This window comes from Rhynchophorus ferrugineus, unplaced genomic scaffold (genome assembly GCF_030347505.1).
Source record: "Rhynchophorus ferrugineus isolate W39M unplaced genomic scaffold, kcgeb_rfMv2 rfM2, whole genome shotgun sequence".
Lineage (NCBI taxonomy): Eukaryota > Metazoa > Arthropoda > Insecta > Coleoptera > Curculionidae > Rhynchophorus > Rhynchophorus ferrugineus.
Genome location: NW_027472581.1, coordinates 10,611,913 through 10,629,387, shown reverse-complemented (window position 1 = coordinate 10,629,387; position 17,475 = coordinate 10,611,913). Strand labels below are relative to the sequence as shown.

At 31.5% G+C, this 17,475-nt stretch overlaps 1 protein-coding gene across 1 annotated transcript in view; it reads right to left on the bottom strand.

Annotated features, from left to right (window-relative positions):
* The window catches only part of Hs3st-A (Heparan sulfate 3-O sulfotransferase-A), a 480,225-nt gene that overhangs the window by 6,227 nt on the left and 456,523 nt on the right, over positions 1-17,475 (bottom strand). Inside the window, exon 8 of the mRNA XM_076393903.1 lies at positions 2,350-2,565. Coding sequence (XP_076250018.1) covers positions 2,350-2,565 — 216 coding nt within the window. The remainder of the gene's footprint in view (positions 1-2,349; positions 2,566-17,475) is intronic.

The following is a 17,475-nucleotide window of genomic DNA, read 5'->3' as shown; positions in this document are numbered from 1 at the left end:
ATTTGTATAGTGGGAAGTAAAAGAATGTTAGATATCAACGTAAAAAAATCGTCTAAATAAGATATCTAAATATATAAATTGGACACTGAATAAGCAGTTTCTCGACGATTAAAATGAAAATGAGTATTATTGAAATATGTAAAACAGATCTATGTGATGACTAATAATTTTATTCTAGTTCATAAAAGTGTCTTAAATATAAATAATGGTATATTTGATAACCTCCTGCATAATTAAAGGAAGACTTATTGCATTTCAGATTGCATGGCTTCACCAAGACTCAATCCTTAAATGTAATCATGTGTTTATTGTGATTACAGATTATTTATATTGAGCTATAGAAAATGAAAATATGGCTATATATATATTCAATATCAAGCAAAAGTTTGTACAATCGTACAACAATTAGGATATCCAAATAGAATCGGTGGTTAAGTGAAGTGTGAGAAAATATATACTTTAACTGTATTTAATAATCTCAAAAATAATGATTCACGTTTAAAATTATTTTATCGAGTTAATTAAAGGGAAGTAATATTTGTTAAACCAAAAATTGGCAATTTAGATTGCTGGAATATATTTTTAAATAAAATTACTTTTTTAAATTTTATTCCATATATTTTCTGTATCACTCAATACCAGAAACATTGATTTATGAGCTGCTGGAATTTTGACATTTTGAACATATCGAAGCATTGTAAAAATCAGTTTGTGGATTTGTAATTTAAAAAAGTCCCTTAGAACTAGAAGCCAAGCTTCACAGTTCTAGTTATACACCCTTAGTCTTGAACTATCGGAACTTGTAATCATCAAAGCTTAAAATAGTCTATAGCTTGTCTAACATAGGGATACAAGTAGAAAGAGTGCTTTTCATAAAATCGCTACTAACTCATTGGTTACTATTAAATTGATACATATTAGCAAATAAAAGCTATCCAAATCAAATAAATTCCCAAAATAATCCTTTTATCATAATATTCAGACAAGAGTGCAATGAAGTCTCTTGATTAAAAAGTGGTGACGACCAGTTTACCTTTTAAGCTTTTATGTTCATTGCAGTAACGCTTTTTTATTGCAGCTTAATTCATATACACCTCATTCATATTCAGATACACTTAATTTATTATTCTTGCTTTGTTACCCCTTCTTTAATCCACTCCTAGATATTATTTTCTAAAATTTAACATTTGGAAAGAGATCACTCTTATAAGCAAGTACAGCAAAGAATGTTGCTAAAACATGATATAGAAAATCAGTTTGATCTGTTCTGTTCTTTTTCTAACGGGAAGTATAACAAAACTGGATCGACAGTAATACATCTTAGAGTCGTTACAGTTAATGCATTAGATATAATAATATAATACTAAAACATTGTACTTAAGTTCTAAAGATCAGAAGCCGATAGAGACAATGAGAAACTTCGAAAGATCCTTGTTAAAGGCTGCAAAATTTGATTAGCACCCTACGGCATAATACTTATTAAAACACACGTTAAAGGGTTATAAAAAGATGATTGGATCCGTCGCGTAAGGTCTCCTGAAACAACTGGAATTTTATCTCTCGCGTAATAAACTCCACTTACCTCTGGTGTTACAAAATAGCTGGGGCTTTTCTCGATCGTAATCTGTCCATAATGAGAATGGTGTATTTCTATTTTATACCATTCGAGGCATTTGTTTTAATTTTCGCCCCCGTTGAAAAGTCGCACTTTATCCCATGCCTTCTCCTCAACTTTATATGTGGGAGATATATGTGTGTGTATGAGCTTTTAGTCTATGCTCAAAGCTCATATAGCCGCCCACAAATTATCAAGAAAAGAAGATAACTGGACAGACTTGCGAGGAATTCAATTATATCACTCTTTTAAAGGTTTTCTTCAAAATATAACATCCTCTTAAGACTTATACTAGTTTATAATATGATATTCAGCAACCCATTCCTAGATATTATTTTTCAATAGTTGGCATTATAAATTTAAGATCACTCTTATAAACACAAACAACAAATAGTTTGAAAAAATTATAATATAGGAAACCAGGAGGATCTGTTCAGTTTGATGTCTAGAAAGATTATTATATTTAGGATCTTAAAGTCATTAAAGTTAATGCATTAGATATAACAATATAATACTCAGACATTGTACTTAAGTTCTAAGGATCAGAAGCCGATAGAGACAATGAGAAACTTCGAAAGATCTTTGTTAAAGGCTGCAACATTTGATTAGAGCCCTATGGCCTAATAGTTATTAAAATACACGTTAAAGGGTTATAAAAAGATGATTGGATCCGTCGCGATAAGGTCGCCTGAAACAACTGGAACTTTATCTCTCGCGTAATAAACTCCACTTACCTCTGGTGTTACAAAATAGCTGGGGCTTTTCTCGATCGTAATCTGTCCATAATGAGAATGAGGCATTTGCATTTTATACCATTCGAGGCCCTTGTTATAATTTTCGTCCCTGTCGAAAAAGTGCACTTCACCCGACGCTTTCTGTACCATCGGATGGAGGTAGAGCATTTCGAGCAGTGCTCGCGTTCCACATTTCCTCACCCCCATTATTATGGCCTAAAACACAAAATAATACGTTAACAGTTTCGTACGGTTGAAGTTCACGCTATCGATCGCGGCTGAGCTCGCAAAACAGGACAATTTGCATTTCAAAATTATGCTAAAACACCTTTGTACCGTAAAGGGTATTTTGTTTAGAGTAACGGGCGGATATGTGGATTAATAAACACTGATAAAAAATCGCGTATGGAGTAATTAAATTTTCATATTTTGATGAAAATGGCGCACTTGATATTTGATCCGAAACGCTTGGATTAGAGGTCTTGTTTACCCTGCATTATTTAGCCTCGCTAATGAACCAAACAAATCGGATTTACCTTATATTTGTGATTTACTTATTACGAGGTTATCCAATAAGTTCGCAACGAACTGTCAACAAAACCTTTATAATTGTACATTTAATTTTTATAATGTTTTATTAGAATACTAGCGACCCACCAAGGCTTCGCACGGGTGCAATGCTGATACTAAATTAAATACACTACAGAAAAAATATGAACGTTGTATATAAAAACATAGCGGCCCGCTCCGACTTTGCACGGGCATAAAATATATATGCCTATGTCACTCAATGAAAACATGATTAAAATCGATCCAGTATTTTTGGTTCATTCATTACTGCCCTTGGCCTGCACGCATTAAATTTGGAGTAAAACAATTCCTCTTCCCCTATACTTACTATGAAGATTTCCTGCTATCTTTGGAATATCTAAATTCATACAATTTTTATTACATTACACATTTTTAAACGCAAATTTTAAATTTGTAATATCTCCGAAAATATTTGTTTAATTTACATGCTGTAAGGAACCATATTGATCTATATTAATTGCACACTGTATTTAAGGTACTTAATTCGATAAGGATTAATGCCGTATTGCTTAAAATAGCTTCGTAAATAGGCCATTTTCTCACGTAAAAAGTAAACAATAAAAATGGTTAATGTGGGTTATCCCTAAAAGATAAACATATACCATCGCGGACTTTTTTGTAGACCTTTTTATGGTGTACAATACTGTTGTACATTAATTTGATCTAACTCGTAGGGTTAGGCAGCGTTTTTGCTAATTGCTAAATAAGCCTAAAATAATAGGTTAATTTACGACATCACGTTAGAAACCTCTAAAATTAGCAATGTTGCCTTAGTATATTATGCATGTATTATACATAAAAACCTTTCTCTTGAATCACTCTATATATTGAAAAAAACCGCATCAAAATCCGTTGCGTAGTTTTAAAGATTTAAGCGCACATAGGGATATAGGGACAGAAAAGGCGACTTTGTTTTATACTATGTAGTGATAACCAACATTTTAAAATAATTCTTTCAGTGCAACGAAAATTTGGCAAACCTGAGACGTTGATTTCGGGTATGAGACGACGGTAAAATGACATTGGCGAGTACGCGGATTGACCAGAACTGCTCCTGTGCAAGTTAGATCAAAATTATGAGAACCAGCTCACAAAGGCTTTTATGTTCATGATATATTATAAAAAGAACATTCAAAGGAAAGGAAAGATAAAAAAACTGGAACTAACAGCGCACATGAAAGAAGAAATGAGAAAAATACAAAATTAAATTTATGTAGCTGACGAAAATTCACAAGAACTGATGAAGTTGAATTTTAAAAGTATTTGTATGTTTGTACTATTACTGCCGTATTTGTAAATAATAACCTTATGAGTATATTATTTTTACAGATATTAGTTATAAGATGAGGACAGAATATAATGTGGGCTAATATACGTTAATGCTACCTCAAGAGTTCTAAAGGAGAATTCTAGGGTAACAATTAAGAAACTATTAGATTCATTAGATGATTTGATTGATTTGAAAGAATGGAAAAGGATTTTGGAGATTGAACGACCAAATTCTAATAACTATCAAGATAGAATAATTATCAAAGCCCATAAAAATGCAAACTCACAAAAGATAAGCATACAATCTATAGAATGTTAAAGAGTTCACATTATTTAGGATCAATAGATCTGTGTTCCGTAGCAAATTACGAAATTAGTATTAGAAAATTATAACATTTTACAAATAATTCATAGCTTTTGTTCGTATTATATGCTGCTAATTTTCTTTATTAAATAATAGTATCGTAAGACGCCAAAACAACTAAACCGTTAAGGATATTAGGATACATTAAAAGTCATCGTGGCCCAGACATTCGGCTACTTTCGTAACTATTCGTATATTGGTCGGCACAATATTCTCGTCGCTGCTAAAGTCGAACTGCTAAAAGTCGAAGTTGCTAGTTGCTTTATAGATATAATTTATTTTAGAATAAATAATTTATTAAACAAGATTTTTCGAAATTGAATTTTATATTTTGTTTTGAAACCAAAAATAATAATAGAGTAGATACGTTTTTTAGTATTTAGTACACTATATAATTTTTGCCTTTATAGTTGGCAACACTGCAGGGTACTACAAGCTATGCATTTCCCAAAAGAAATGGCGATGAACGGTATTGCTCTGATTGAATGTTGAGCATTTATTTGTTTAACTATTAAAGCATTATTTTTCACATTCCTTTTTACATAAAAAGAAGGCCTTTTAATTTAACATTTCAGCATTTTAACAGGATTACAAATATGGGGAGTCAAAGGTAGGTTTAGTTTCAGTTACAAATAGGATAAATTAATTAAATGACTTAAACTTAGCAGTGAAAATAAATTAATATGTTTGTAATAAGACATACTGAGTAGCAAGAGCAAAAAACATATTTCACCATGACCTTCTTACAACTAAAGCCGATAACAACCTTCTATGTGTCTTCAATTTAATGATTTTAGTATCCATACATACTGAATTTCGCCAGCATCTTTGTAGAATCCATAACATAGATATTTTAACGATCTAATCTATATTTTAAGAATTTGGAAGGCTTTGTAAGTTGGAAACCATATGACGACGAAGGAAAAACAATTATTGCTTAAAGAATTTTTCAGAAAACAAGAAGTTAAGAAGTTTCGAGAATTCAAGAAGCTTATATACCACTCTATAAGGAGTAAAGGTCAAGGTAGTATTTTCCATAAAACTGTCGATATGATTATTATCTTGTGAATGAATTTTAAGTAGGGTACGATAAGACAAGAATAGTTACGGGGAAAAAATTAATTTCAGGCTGTCTATATATGTATTTATTTTAATTAAGAATGTTATAAGTCTCATTAATAATTAATCCTGAAAAGGTAGCTACTTATAAAGTATTGTACTTACTACAGCTGTATGATTGGCTGATAAGGAATAGTAATCTGCCAAAATATCATAGAAGAGAAAAGCAGATTTAAGAAGAAATAAAAGAAAATACTTGAAGGGTATATATACTAAAAAAAACAATATATTAACATCATTGGGTTTTTGGGTACTTGTGTATTTGATTTAGTGAATTATGGTGGTGGTTTTTTAGTGAGTAAGCCCGTTTTCCATGAAATATATTAAGATTGCCTTTATTTGGAAAAATGTTCTATAGCAACTTTTATTGTATTATAATTAATTAGTAATTAGTGTGAAAAGAATAAAGGAATGTATCTAGAAGGAAGGAAGGATCGAACTATCGATTCTTTAGTAAATGACTATTTTTTACTATCAACTGTTTCGTTCGCTAATTTTGGTCGGACGGATTTTGTTACTCTTTACTATTGACTGTTTTAGTCGTGTACTTTTAGTTACTGTTTTTGGTTCTACTTGCTTCATTCAACTGATTTATATATATATATATATATATATATATATATATATATATATATATATATATATATATATATATAGTTTTATATATATATATATATATATATAGATTGCTTGTAAATAACAATATATTGTATTATATTGTATATTAATATAGCAGAATTTTAAAACGATATTGTTCAATCAAAAGATTACATTTGTGAATAATAATTAGTGAAATACTTTTAACTGTTTTTATGGTAATAATAGGTATTATTTCGCTTACTTTCTCTATTTTCCGTTCAATAATAAATGAAGCAATTATTTTATTTAAAAAGCTCTAGCAGTTATTGTGTGATCATTTTAAATTACGCCATGGATCAGTTTTTTATGATTAGGTATATGTTTCATTTTTATTTAGTATATATGGTTATTGTACATCTTTAGTTTAAAATAGTAATTAACATATTAAAATACGATAAAACATTTGTGGGGTATTACTCCATTCCATAGGAAAATTCCATTGCTTTTTACAGATCCACAGAACATTCAAATATGAAAGTAATTCTACTTCGTTTAAAATGTAATTATTAATTGCATGTTGATAGTATTCAGTAATTATTTTTTTCCTTTTCTTTTTTAAAGTTAGTACATGAAGGAATATATACATCCTCCAATTAACTGGTCCAAGCAATTATCTTCGTCCTTTCCTCTGTCACAATTTTTACAGGAAAGGGTTCGTAAATCTTCGTCTGACATTACGAATTTCAAGAAAAACAGTCGAACGCTGCATTTGGCTGAAAATAATAAGTACTATTTTCGACTATTTTACGACTATCGACTGTTATTTGTTAACGACTGTTATTGGTATTATATCGACTATTGACGCTATTTATAATTAGAACGATTTATTTGAGGAAATCAAACTATTTGGGCAGGTTTTGAGTAAAAAGGCATCGTTCAATCAATCAGGTATGTCATGAATTCTTCTGATAGTTAATACACTTCGGTATTTCACCAAAATATGAGAGATTGACATTAGTGTCTTACACTTCAGACCCAGAGGTCTCTTAGGTCGATTCATTAAGAATGAAACACATGAAAAATACAACGAAAAATCAATAGCCTGTTTAATTTTACAAGAAAGTGCCGCTCAACTTATCTATATCCTAAGATCCTTATAATATAAATTCTTTACAAATTATTGACTACTCGCTATACTATATTTGGTGAGGTTATTAGCCAATTAATTGCTAGTAGTCTGCTTGTTGCTGGGGATCTAGACGATTATGATTTTTTCGTCGTGTTATAACCAGGCCGTACAATTCTACGATCTGCATCACGTGAGATGTGGAAACAATACATTATCGATAGCTTGAAGCTAGTTTCGTGAGTCAGAGCATATAAATTTATAATGTAGCAACCGCTACATCCCTTTATACCACCACTATTACATATACATTAACTTCAAAGGTTGGTAATGCTGGTGTATTGGTATCATATAGTTTCTAGATATAAAAGACCACCACGACGACGTCTCTGTCTCTTTTCTCTACCCCTTATAACAGTATCCGGTATCTCACTTATTATCCCGTCCATCATCCCGTCGACCATAAGTAGTATTTAAGATCGAAATAAACAAGTTTTCATTCAACCGGTATTTTCTATTCCCGTGCGAATTCTTTCCACAAAGATAGTAGTAAATGATTCGATAAACAATCGACAGCCGCACCTTCGGAGCGACAATACGAACATTCCTACAACATGTTTTAGTATGGCTATGAAGTGGTATGAGGTTTAGGGCTTCTTTTATTGGGAAAATTTCAGTTATAAGTATAGTATAAATAGAAGGCAGACTGGATAATCTATTTTAAGACATATGGTGTATTCAAACACCTACTCATATAAAAGATTTAGAACCATCCGTACAAACGACCTCACAATTCTAGTACTCTGACAAGATTAGGAGAAATATAATCTCTGAAATACTAACAAACTAAAATTTTCCTTATTGTAAGCCGCTAATGGCCAATCCAATACATACATACATAGTCCAAGGCGGCTCAGATGTGAAACGTACTGACTCCTGTTTGATAGAAGGTATATCAATTGTTTCTGATATCTCTGTGATGAAACATTTTCGTCATTTGGAGGCAGGGAGGCAGGGAACATACAAATGTCTCTGATTTCAGAGTTGTCACCATTCCGGACTATAATTGTTATATTTTCTTTCAGAACCACTCTCATACTTCGATATATAAGTATATCTGTGGAAGTAGGGTATTGTAGGCTAGTTATCGAACTAGATTTAAAAGCTTCCTCAAGGCAGCGTTTTGTAGTGATTATAATTTTAAAACCGTAGTAAATTAATATAAAACAAATAACTTATTGGTCTTTACTATATTGCTATAATAAATAATCAAAAAATTTTAGGTATATTACTTTGTTACATTTATCTTTTGGCATAATAGTATTTTGATATCAAGCAACTAGTTCTCACGGACAAGATATCAATTTACGTTATATAGTTGGAAGTAAAGAGCAGCCATGTGTTCTTATGGTTTCAAAAATGATATAAATCGTGCATTCTATGTTCCATGTCGAACCAATAAAGTAATATTTTTATTAAGTGAAGGCCTTATTTAAACCATTGTGGTCATGTAATATTAAATGCAAACGTAAACATATATATTTGTTTAAAGAAACATATATTTTAAAAAACTTACGCATATCCGCTTTCAGATAAATTTTCTCTTGAATAAAGACCGGATTCTAACGAATGCAGGAATAATAAAAGTTCGGAAGAGGAGCGGAATAACAATCGTGTTTTTGTTACCATATTTTGATATTCTAATGAAAATTGAAATTGAGTTTATTTGATATTCCGTTCCGGTGTATATGTTTTCTTTGAGATAATTTAATTCGATATTGAAATAGAAAATCAATTATTGCTTTTTAATTTCGGAAAGGGATAAATTATTTGAATGTATGCCATATGCCGAACACCACGAGTGGTTTTGTATTCAATTTTTTGCTGCTCTTGCAATATTTTACTATATTTTTCTATATTCTTCTAACTTTAGATTTTTTTAAATTCTTACATAATATCACTTACTTATGTATTGTTGTTTATTCGTAAAAACAAGTTACATACCAGGTGTATTGGAAAGTTATATAGCGACCTTGATGCATGTCGAATTTTACATCGTGGAATAGGGGTCTACAAAATACCGAGAAATATAATCCCAGATGTTGAACACGGGCGGGGTGCCCGCAGCGCCAACAAGAACCCGACAAGCTGGCGGCAACCCCGAGACTTTTATCTGGGATGTTATTGAAGGGTATTTCGGTCATTCAGTGCTCAACCCTCGTTTGGTTTGGACGTGCCACCATCGACTGCCCAAGCCTCGTCTTCAGGTAACTGCGCTGCCATCCTTTTTATCTTTGTATTTTTCTCATTTTTTATATTGCCAATAAATAACGGTCACATAATGTAAATACCACTGTTTCATTTCGTTTTACCTCCATTCACCGAGCCACATCATTTACCCTAAAGTTATTACCACATTTTTGGAAAAAAAACTACGTACTTTTCAAGAAAATGGAAAAATTTATTTATTGAAAGTATTGGTCATTTCATTCTATATATATTGTCCATCTTTGAGGCAATTTATGGAGGTCATTTAAAAAAAACTGTTTGTCCTTTGAGCAAAACCATCTAGTGAGTAATTTCTAACTTCTTCGAAATTGGCGAAATGCTACTCAGCAAGCGTCTATTCAATTGAAGCGAAAAGTTGATAGTTAGACGGAGCAAAGCCCGGAGAGTACTGCAGGTGTTATAGTATGTGATAGTATGACCCATCCAATACTACATGAGAAGGCCCGTTTATCGTGTTGTAAAATAACTTTGTCGTATCTTCGGTACCATTCTGGACGTTTTTCGATCAACACATGGTCCAAATTGATCATTATTAACATTGTTTTGCAACCAAATATTGCAAAATAATTCCATCTTTCATCACCCGTCGTTATTCGATGCAGAAATGACCCTCTTTCATACCTTAAAAGTAACATTTCATAGACTATTTTACGACTTTTCAATTGCCTATCATTCAATTAATGTGACACCCATCTTTCCATGCTTACGATTTTCTCCATTGCTCGAAATTAATTTGAAAGATTTTCCCGAATAAATATGTAATAGTTTTCGTGTAATAACTTCATATTTCGAAAAATAACGGCAGTTTATATACCCAATTTGACCTTGTGGTAAGTTGAATGTATTGCTAAACTGCCTAACAGTTCAATTGAAAAGTCCCCGACCTAGCGTAGTAAAACACATTTTTTACCACAATTAGTTTTTTATTTAACATAATTCCCTTGGAGTTTAATACACTGATTATAGCGACCCTCCAACTTTTTGAGACCATTTTTGTAGTGCGATTTGTCCTTTGCTTCAAAATAGGCCTCAGTTTAGGCGATCACCTCTTCATTCGATGAAAATTTCTTCCCAGCGAGCATACCTTTGAGATCTGAGAACAGGAAATAGTCACTGGGAGCCAGGTCTGGAAAATGCGGTGGATGAGGAAGCAACACGAACACCAATTCATGGATTTTTGACACGGTGCATTGTCTTGGTGAAGCAGCACTTTCTTTTTCTCCAAATGCGGCCGTTTCTTGGCGATTTCGTCCTTCAAACGGTCCAATAATGCTATGCAATAGTCGCTGTTAGTGGTCCTTTCTTTACCAAGGTAGCCAATGAAAATTATTCCATGCACATCCGAAAATACAGGCACCAAAACCTTATCACACGACTGTTGCGTTTTCCCACGCTTTCAAGCGGGTTCATCAGGGCGTGCAGTCCACTCGGATGACTGTCGATTGGACTTTGGAGTGAAATTATGGAGCCATATTTCATCCATTGTCACATATCGTTGCAAAAACTGGGGTTCATTACGCTTGATAATCTTCAAACACTGCTCCGAATCATCAACTCGTCGTAGTTATTGGTCAAACGTAAGCTTGCCCGGCACTCACTTTGCTCAGAGCTTTCTCATACCCAAATATTTGTGAATGATATGATGTTCACATTCAGTTGATATCTTTAGAGTGTCTACTATTTCATTCAGTTTCAATTTACGATCAGTCAAAATCATTTTGTGGATTTTTTAAATATTTTCATCGGTAACAGCCTCTTTTGGGCGTTCACCGACTTCGGTGCTCATTTCATCACATCTAAACTTAGCATACCAATCCTTGATGATTGATTTTCCTGGGGCAGTGTCCGGAAACTCGGCATCAAGCCAAATTTTTGCTTCAACTGTATTTTTGCCCTTCAAAAATCAATAGTTTATCATCACACGAAATTCCTTTTCATCCATGTTTTTCACAATAACAAAAGTTGATTCACTCAAAATGCTATAATTCATAAGCTAATGATGCGACAGCTGTCAAATATATAGGAGTATATTTTGAGGGTTATGGCTAACTAAAAACAAAACTAAAAACACAAAAATAAATTCAAGTAGCGCCATCTATGTGTCAGGTCGGGGATTTGTCAATTGACCCATAGTTTGAATCGTCCACAAATTGCGACTCAGTCACATTAAACTTTTCCTCTACCTGTTTTCGGATGTGTGTTGGGTCTTCATCCCATAACACCTGAAATTCCACATTTTTAAACGTTTTCGGCCTACCAGAACATTCATTGTCTTAAACGTTGAAGTATTTGAGAGATTTTATTCATCTTCCTATGTTTAGGATTTTCTCCATTGCTCGTAAACAAATTGGAGGATTTTCTCGAATGAATATGCAATATCTTTCATGTAAAAAACTTCAAATTTCAAAAAATAACGACGGTTTATATACTAAATTTGACCTTATGGTAGGTTGAATGATTTGTTAAACTACGTATTTAGCATACAAAAGGACATTAGCTATTTAAAAACAAGAAACCAGTAGGTTTTTAAAGAAACATTCGTGAGAAGTGTAACATTTAGGTTTATATTAAAATAATAACTCTGGAAAATTACTGATGATTTATGAAGCCAAATACTATACACATGCCATATTCTATCATTCCGCTTAGCAGAGCCTAACACACAAAATAATATATAACCATTTTCGTATTGTTGAGCATCTCATATCGATCGTGGAATTTACAAAATAGAACAATTTGCATTTCAAAATTATGCTAAAACCTCCCCGTGTTTTAAAGGGTACTTTTTGCGTGTTGTAGCTCGCAATTCCGCTAACAAACACAGAAAATATTTCCAAGGGAGAATTGAATAATAATCGTATTTTTATAAACATATTTTCATATCCGGATAAAATTTGTAATTGGTTTATTTGGCATCCAGCTCGGGCATATATAAATTCGCTTCGATTTTTCCGAAGGTATACGAACAAAGCGGTATACTCTTTTTTTGTCGAAAGTTGTTTAATATACAAAATTGTATAAAATATAACTAAGTACAGCTATATACAGTCAGTCCAAAATAACAGTAAATTGACATCAAAACTACGTCGATTTTTATTGCCAAATGCAGTTTAAAAATTTGTCATCATCCCGTCGACCACAAGTAGTATTTAAGATCGAAATAAACAAGTTTTCATTCAACCGGTATTTTCTATTCCCGTGCGAATTCTTTCCACAAAGATAATAGTGAATGATTCAATAAACAATCGACAATACGAACATTCCTACAACATGCTTTAGCATGGCTATTAAATGATATGAGGTTTAGGGCTTCTTTTATTGGGAATATTTCAGTTATAAGTATAGTTTAAATAGAAAGCAGACTGAATAATCTATTTTAAGGCATATGGTGTATTCCAACACCTACTCATATAAAAGATTTAGAACCATCCGTACAAACGACCTCACAATTCTAGTACTCTGACAAGATTAGGAGAAATATAATCTCGGAAATACTAACAAACTAAAATTTCCCTTATTGTAAGCCGCTAATGGCCAATCCAATACATACATACATAGTCCAAAGCGGCTCAGATGTGAAACGTACTGACTCCTGTTTGATAGAAGGTATATCAATTGTTTCTGATATCTTTGTGATGAAACATTTTCGTCCTTTGGAGGCAGGGAACATACAAATGTCTCTGACTTCAGAGCTGTCACCATTCCGGACTATGATTGTCATATTTTCTTTCAGAACTACTCTCATACTTCGATATATAAGTATATCTGTGGAAGTAGAGTATTGTAGGCTAGTTGTCGAACTAGATTTAAAAGCGGTATACTCTTTTTTTGTCGAAATATGTTCAATATACAAAACTGTATAAAATATAACTAAGTACAGCTATATATAGTCAGTCCAAAATAACAGTTAATTGACATCAAAACTACGTCGATTTTTATTGCCAATCGCAGTTTAAAAATTTGTTTTAAAATTATGCCGTATTTTTCCTTATAATTTTAAGCTAGTTAAAGAGAGATACAAAGCATCAAAGAGATCGAAAATACTTTTAGTTACACTTAATATTAGTATGGACACTGTGAGCAAAGTTTCCAAAAGGTGAGGAACGATATAATATTAGATCTTCGACACAGAAACCTTCCACATGCGAAGTAATAAAAGTAAGTCCTTTTTTCTATACTGTATTCTCGATATAGTTATGACTTAATAGGAATTATTCAGAAAACTCAGATATATGTAGCTCTTTGAGAGAGAATTATTTCAAATTGTTATTTCAACAGATCTGAAAGAAGATTATATAGACCGGGTGAATAAAGAATATGAATACATAGTACGCCTTACCCTTTTCTGCTATCATTGCATATTTAATCCTAACTAATTCATATGCTGTTAACAATGAATTATTATAATGGACCTATTGGTTGAACCTGATATAAAATAAAGAGCTGTTTGGATTTGTGACTTTCGTAAATTAAAGTTATTCAATGAAAAATTACTATTTCCATATAAATGACCAGTGGATTAATAAGTTGTTTTTGACAGTGTCTGTATGTATTTAGTGATCATTTAAATGGTTATCATGCTAGCCTATCATGCTAGCCTACATGATTTCGGAGTTCACTAATAAATTGGATAAAATCAAATACATTTTGAAGAATAAATATGTGTATATTTGGGTAATTTTTAGTGACTGGTCCTACAATTTAATGTCAGCTCCGAACCACGTTCCTCAGCATTAAGCTTACCAATTGTCGAGCGCTGAACTGAAAGAGCATCTCAAAAAGCATCTGATCCTACCGAGTCTGACTACTGGTATGATTGGATGGATTAATATCGTAATGAAGTAATTGCAATCATAAAGTTACAATCATGTTTCGCGGTATTCGAATCCATGTCTATCACAGCAGAGGAAGAATCGACCTATCGCCTTTTCTTAGTCAGCCAAAAAATATAGCAATGATTTTTAGTTCTAATATTAGAAAAGCATTAGGGTGAGCTCAATTTTATAGAAAATTACTAATCATTATGTCTTATTATTTTCAAATAAATCAAAATTCCTTGATATGTCGTCATTAAGAACTATATATTATAATTATAAGAAAAAATGTGATTTCGAAATATATTCAGATATATTCTAAAGTGAATATATTTGGAAATCAGGTTTTATATATATATATATATATATATATATATATATATATATATATATATATATATATATATATATATATATATATATATATACATATATATATATATATATATATATATATATATATATATATATATATATATATTAATATTTCGTATTCGTATAACATAATATTTTGCTAAATATTATGTTATGTTATACATGTTATACATTTCATTCTATACAATCTGTATAACTCTCAATTAGCTTGTGGATGCCATTCCAGAAAAATAATATTTCCCTCGTGTTAATACATTACTATAGCCAATGTTTAACATCTTCGAAACCGGCGAAGTGCTACTATGTATCGGGTGGAGTTAGGCCTGGAAAGTACGGCGGGTGCAACAAGACTTCTCATCGAAATTATTTCAACACTTCCTTGATTATGCTGTATAAGATGGCACGTTGTCATACTGCAATATTACCTTAATATGTCTTTGAGCGTTTTGTAGTCGTTTTTCTATCAATCCACAGTTCAAATTCTACCTGAATACAGCATACACAGAACATGGATTTGTGACCAAGGCGATTTGACCTTATAGTCGATGCCCCAGCTTCACTGGGTGATAACCATGATATTTCTCGCTTGGGATTTTCAAACTAAATTAATTTTTCATAGCTCGTTACTATTCTATTCAGAAACTACTTGCTTTCATACCTTTGTAGCAGAAATCCACTAACTGTTCTTTGATTTTCTAATTTCCGTACATTCAATTGATGTGCACATATTCTCAGAAGTTTTGAGTTTTTCCCATAGTTTGAAATCGTCCACAAATTGCAACTCAGCCCACATTAAACTTTTCCTCCATCTGTTTTTGGGTATGTGTTGGGTCTTCATCCCATAACTAATGATTTGTTAAAATTTATGGTAAATATTAATGGTATAAAATTAAGTTCAAAAATAAAGTTCTTCCCATAACTATAAAGAAAATCTTTTTTTTTTTAATTAGCGATGATGCCTAATCGCGAAGTCTAAAGGGTATATTTTTAACTAATTTTTGTTTATTCTTCTAACCAAACTAAAGATTTTATAATTCTGATATGTCTTTCGCAATTCAACAAGTTTTTAGTATTTAATAATTCTAGATAGAGACAGACATTATTATATTCGCATTTATTGGTAAGATTGCAGGTATAGCTGGATAGCTGGTAGTATTTATTAATAGAAAATATTGAAATTGGATTCCAGATATTCACAGCAATATTGAAAATATTCGTTTACACAAAGTGTAAAACTAACTGATACAGAGTTTCGCCTATTTTAATTACTAATTGCTCCCGCAAGTTGTATCTTAAAATTTAATGTAAAACTTTGATTTCAGTACTCAGGATTCCTAAATATACAAAGGCCAAACTTTCCGCAAAGACTTAATTGCTACACTTCTAAACCGAAACTATTACAGTAAAGGCTAACAGGAAATTAAACGCGGCTTGAAATGTAAATTTTATGGCGTTTCTTTGGCGCTGCACATTTTTCCACCGTAGTTCATCATTTCTGTGTTGATGAAGACGTATTTCGTACTACGACCAAGTTTAGAAGAAATATTTTGTTAATATCAAAAAGTACGTAATGAATGATGAGCATTACTATTAATTTTCAGTTTTTTAAATTCGAAATGAATAACAATTGATTTATAATGATTAATTAGATTGCAATTTATTTCAATTGTATTCATTTATACGATTTAAAGTTGTCGTTTAACCTTATAATGTGTATACATAAATTCATAAATTCGGAATACGTCGATTTATCAATAATGCATATAGAAATTAATATTAAACAAGCTTCAAATTGTGGTCTATTGATAAAAAAATAATACGTGACCAAAATATTTTTTATTATTTAGCTCCATTTGACGATCTGAATAATATATCGTAACATTTTAACAATTATATAACTTTGAGACCTTCGTTATTTCAGAATGTCCCAGATATGTAAAGCTGCAAAAAAAAACTAACTATAAGTTTTTGATATAAACTAGTGTTGGGAACTATCGACTGAAATTGAGTATCGACTGTTTAGTGACTCTTTCAGTCGCTATTTTTGGTTCGACTGATATTACTACTTTTTAATAGTACTGATTTTGTTACTATTTACTATCGACTGTACGTTAGTATTTTACTTACTCGTACTTTTAGTTAGTATTTTTGGTTCTACTTATTTTATTCGACTGATTTTTAACGTTCTGGCTTTGTCGCCCTATCCGCGACTTTGACAATTTTGTATCCAATTTATGCTTAGATAGATTTATATGTATATGTAATTTTGGTAGTTTGCTTGTAAACAACAATATATAGTTTATTAATATTATAGAATTTTGGTACGATATTTTTCAAGATTGTTAGTGTAATAGGGTAAAAAGATTAAAATTGGGAATGATAAATAATACAATGTTTTGATTGTTGTTGATGACAATAATTGGTAATATTTGGATTACCCTCTCGATTATTGTTAAAGACAATTCCGTTCAATAAAAAATAAAGCATTTATATCATTTCATTCAGATCATTTTTAATTTTGTCATGAATTATTTTTTTTTATATGATTAGGTATATGTTAAATTTGTATATAGTATTTACGGTTATTACACATCTTTAGT